This window comes from Echinops telfairi, unplaced genomic scaffold (genome assembly GCF_000313985.2).
Source record: "Echinops telfairi isolate 266 unplaced genomic scaffold, ASM31398v2 ScPeMD7_28;HRSCAF=97, whole genome shotgun sequence".
Classification (NCBI taxonomy): Eukaryota; Metazoa; Chordata; class Mammalia; order Afrosoricida; family Tenrecidae; genus Echinops; species Echinops telfairi.
The window spans coordinates 1,002,904-1,004,446 of NW_022103925.1; the positions used below are offsets into that span (position 1 = coordinate 1,002,904).

Consider the following 1,543-nt stretch of genomic DNA (forward strand, 5'->3'; position numbering starts at 1 on the left):
GCCTGACCACCTCATGCTCACCAAGAATGACACCCAGGCAGGTTGGGGACCCCGTGTGTTTTGGGGTGGGGGCCACAGGGGGAGCAGCTGACCCCTGCCAACATCCCAGAGGGCTCAAGGGTGAGGCTGTTTGGACCCGGGTCCATCAGAAGCCCCTAGGCTGGGATGGGGCTGGGGTCCCAACATCTGCACACCTGCTGCCTAGACAGAAGGGCCTGGCTGGGGATGGGCAGTCCCCTGGCCCCATGGGGTTGATTCTAGACCGTGTCCCTCTTGGGGTCACTGTCCACCTTCCAGCCCACGTGTCCTTGGGAAGATTGTCAGCTGCCCTCTCCACAGACCCTGTACGGTCACTTCCTGTTGTTGCTGGTAGGCATGGATTCGGGGCTCCCTCACTCTCACCCCACAGAGGGAAGGTGTGTCTGTGAGTGAGCCCCTCCTCTGGCCTGGCCCCAGCCCTGACCACCTCTCCTGCCCGCAGTAGGCGGCCTGGCCATGGCGCTGGCTGACTGTCAGGGCTCCGGCCCCGAGGAGCTGACCTTCCGAAAGGGGGAGCTCATCCAGATCCTGGGAGCCTGGGTGCCGGGCCTGGCCTGGTGCCTTGGCCAGCACCCGGACTCCGGCCAGGTCGGCTTTGTACAGACGAGACTCATCAGCCGGCAGGGCCAGCCTGAGTGAGTAGACTCACCTCCACCTCCTCATCCCCCCCATGCCCACTTCTCCCACCTGGGTGGTCTCTGAGACCCCACAGAATGCTCTTTGGGGACACAGCTCCAGGAGGAACTCCACCTCTGACAACACGCTGGCTGTCTAGGCAACTCCAATATCCCTGAAGTGGCCGAGACCCGAGCTAGAAGAGCCAGTGGGAGAGAGCTGGTGTGCCCCCTCCCTTAACCTGGAAGGACACCCGTCTGGGTGCCACGGACTGTTTTAGCCAAAGAGGCGAGGCTGCAGCTCTGGGACTGTCCTGGGAATGCAGGATTTTCTGGAACCTTCCCTGAGGGCTCACACTGAATTCCAAAGTGCATTTCACGGTTTCAAGTTTGCGCTTGGCTAACTGAGTCCTGGCAGCAAAGTTCACCTCCTCCCACCCGTTATTTCCTGTCCCTGCCTTCCCTCCCCTCCCCCTGCTTCTTTCTTCGGGCAGCTGACCGCTGAATGCCTAGGTCCTGGTCCCTTGGGCTGTGGGAGGCTCCAGCAGAGCTGGTGTGAGGGGCTGTGAGGAAGCATTTGAGGTGGGGCTTTGAAGGCTGTGTAGGAGTTCACCAACCCAGGGAGCCATGGCCCCAGCCTCTCCTGTTCCTGCCCCGTGGGCACTCCTTGAAGGCAGGCTCTGTTTGGTCTTTATTTCTGTGTCCTCCTGTGTCTAGGGGATTGAGGAGCAGGGAAGGGGGCCTGCAGGCAGTGTTCTGGTGCAATCTCTCGGGGACATCTCACTGAATGCAGCGCCGTGTCCTTCCCAGGTCGGAACACTCGGTCTTTCTCAGCGAGGAGGAGAGCTCCTTCTTCAGCCCTGAGGGCTGCTTCTCAGAGCAGGATGCCC

General features: G+C 61.3%; 1 protein-coding gene across 1 annotated transcript in view; it reads left to right on the plus strand.

Moving 5' to 3' along the window:
- Window positions 1–1,543, plus strand: part of SH3TC1 (SH3 domain and tetratricopeptide repeats 1) — a 32,524-nt gene that overhangs the window by 18,552 nt on the left and 12,429 nt on the right. Inside the window, exons 9-11 of the mRNA XM_045289463.1 lie at window positions 410–416; window positions 482–674; window positions 1,464–1,539. Of these exons, the coding sequence (XP_045145398.1) occupies window positions 410–416; window positions 482–674; window positions 1,464–1,539 (276 nt within the window). The remainder of the gene's footprint in view (window positions 1–409; window positions 417–481; window positions 675–1,463; window positions 1,540–1,543) is intronic.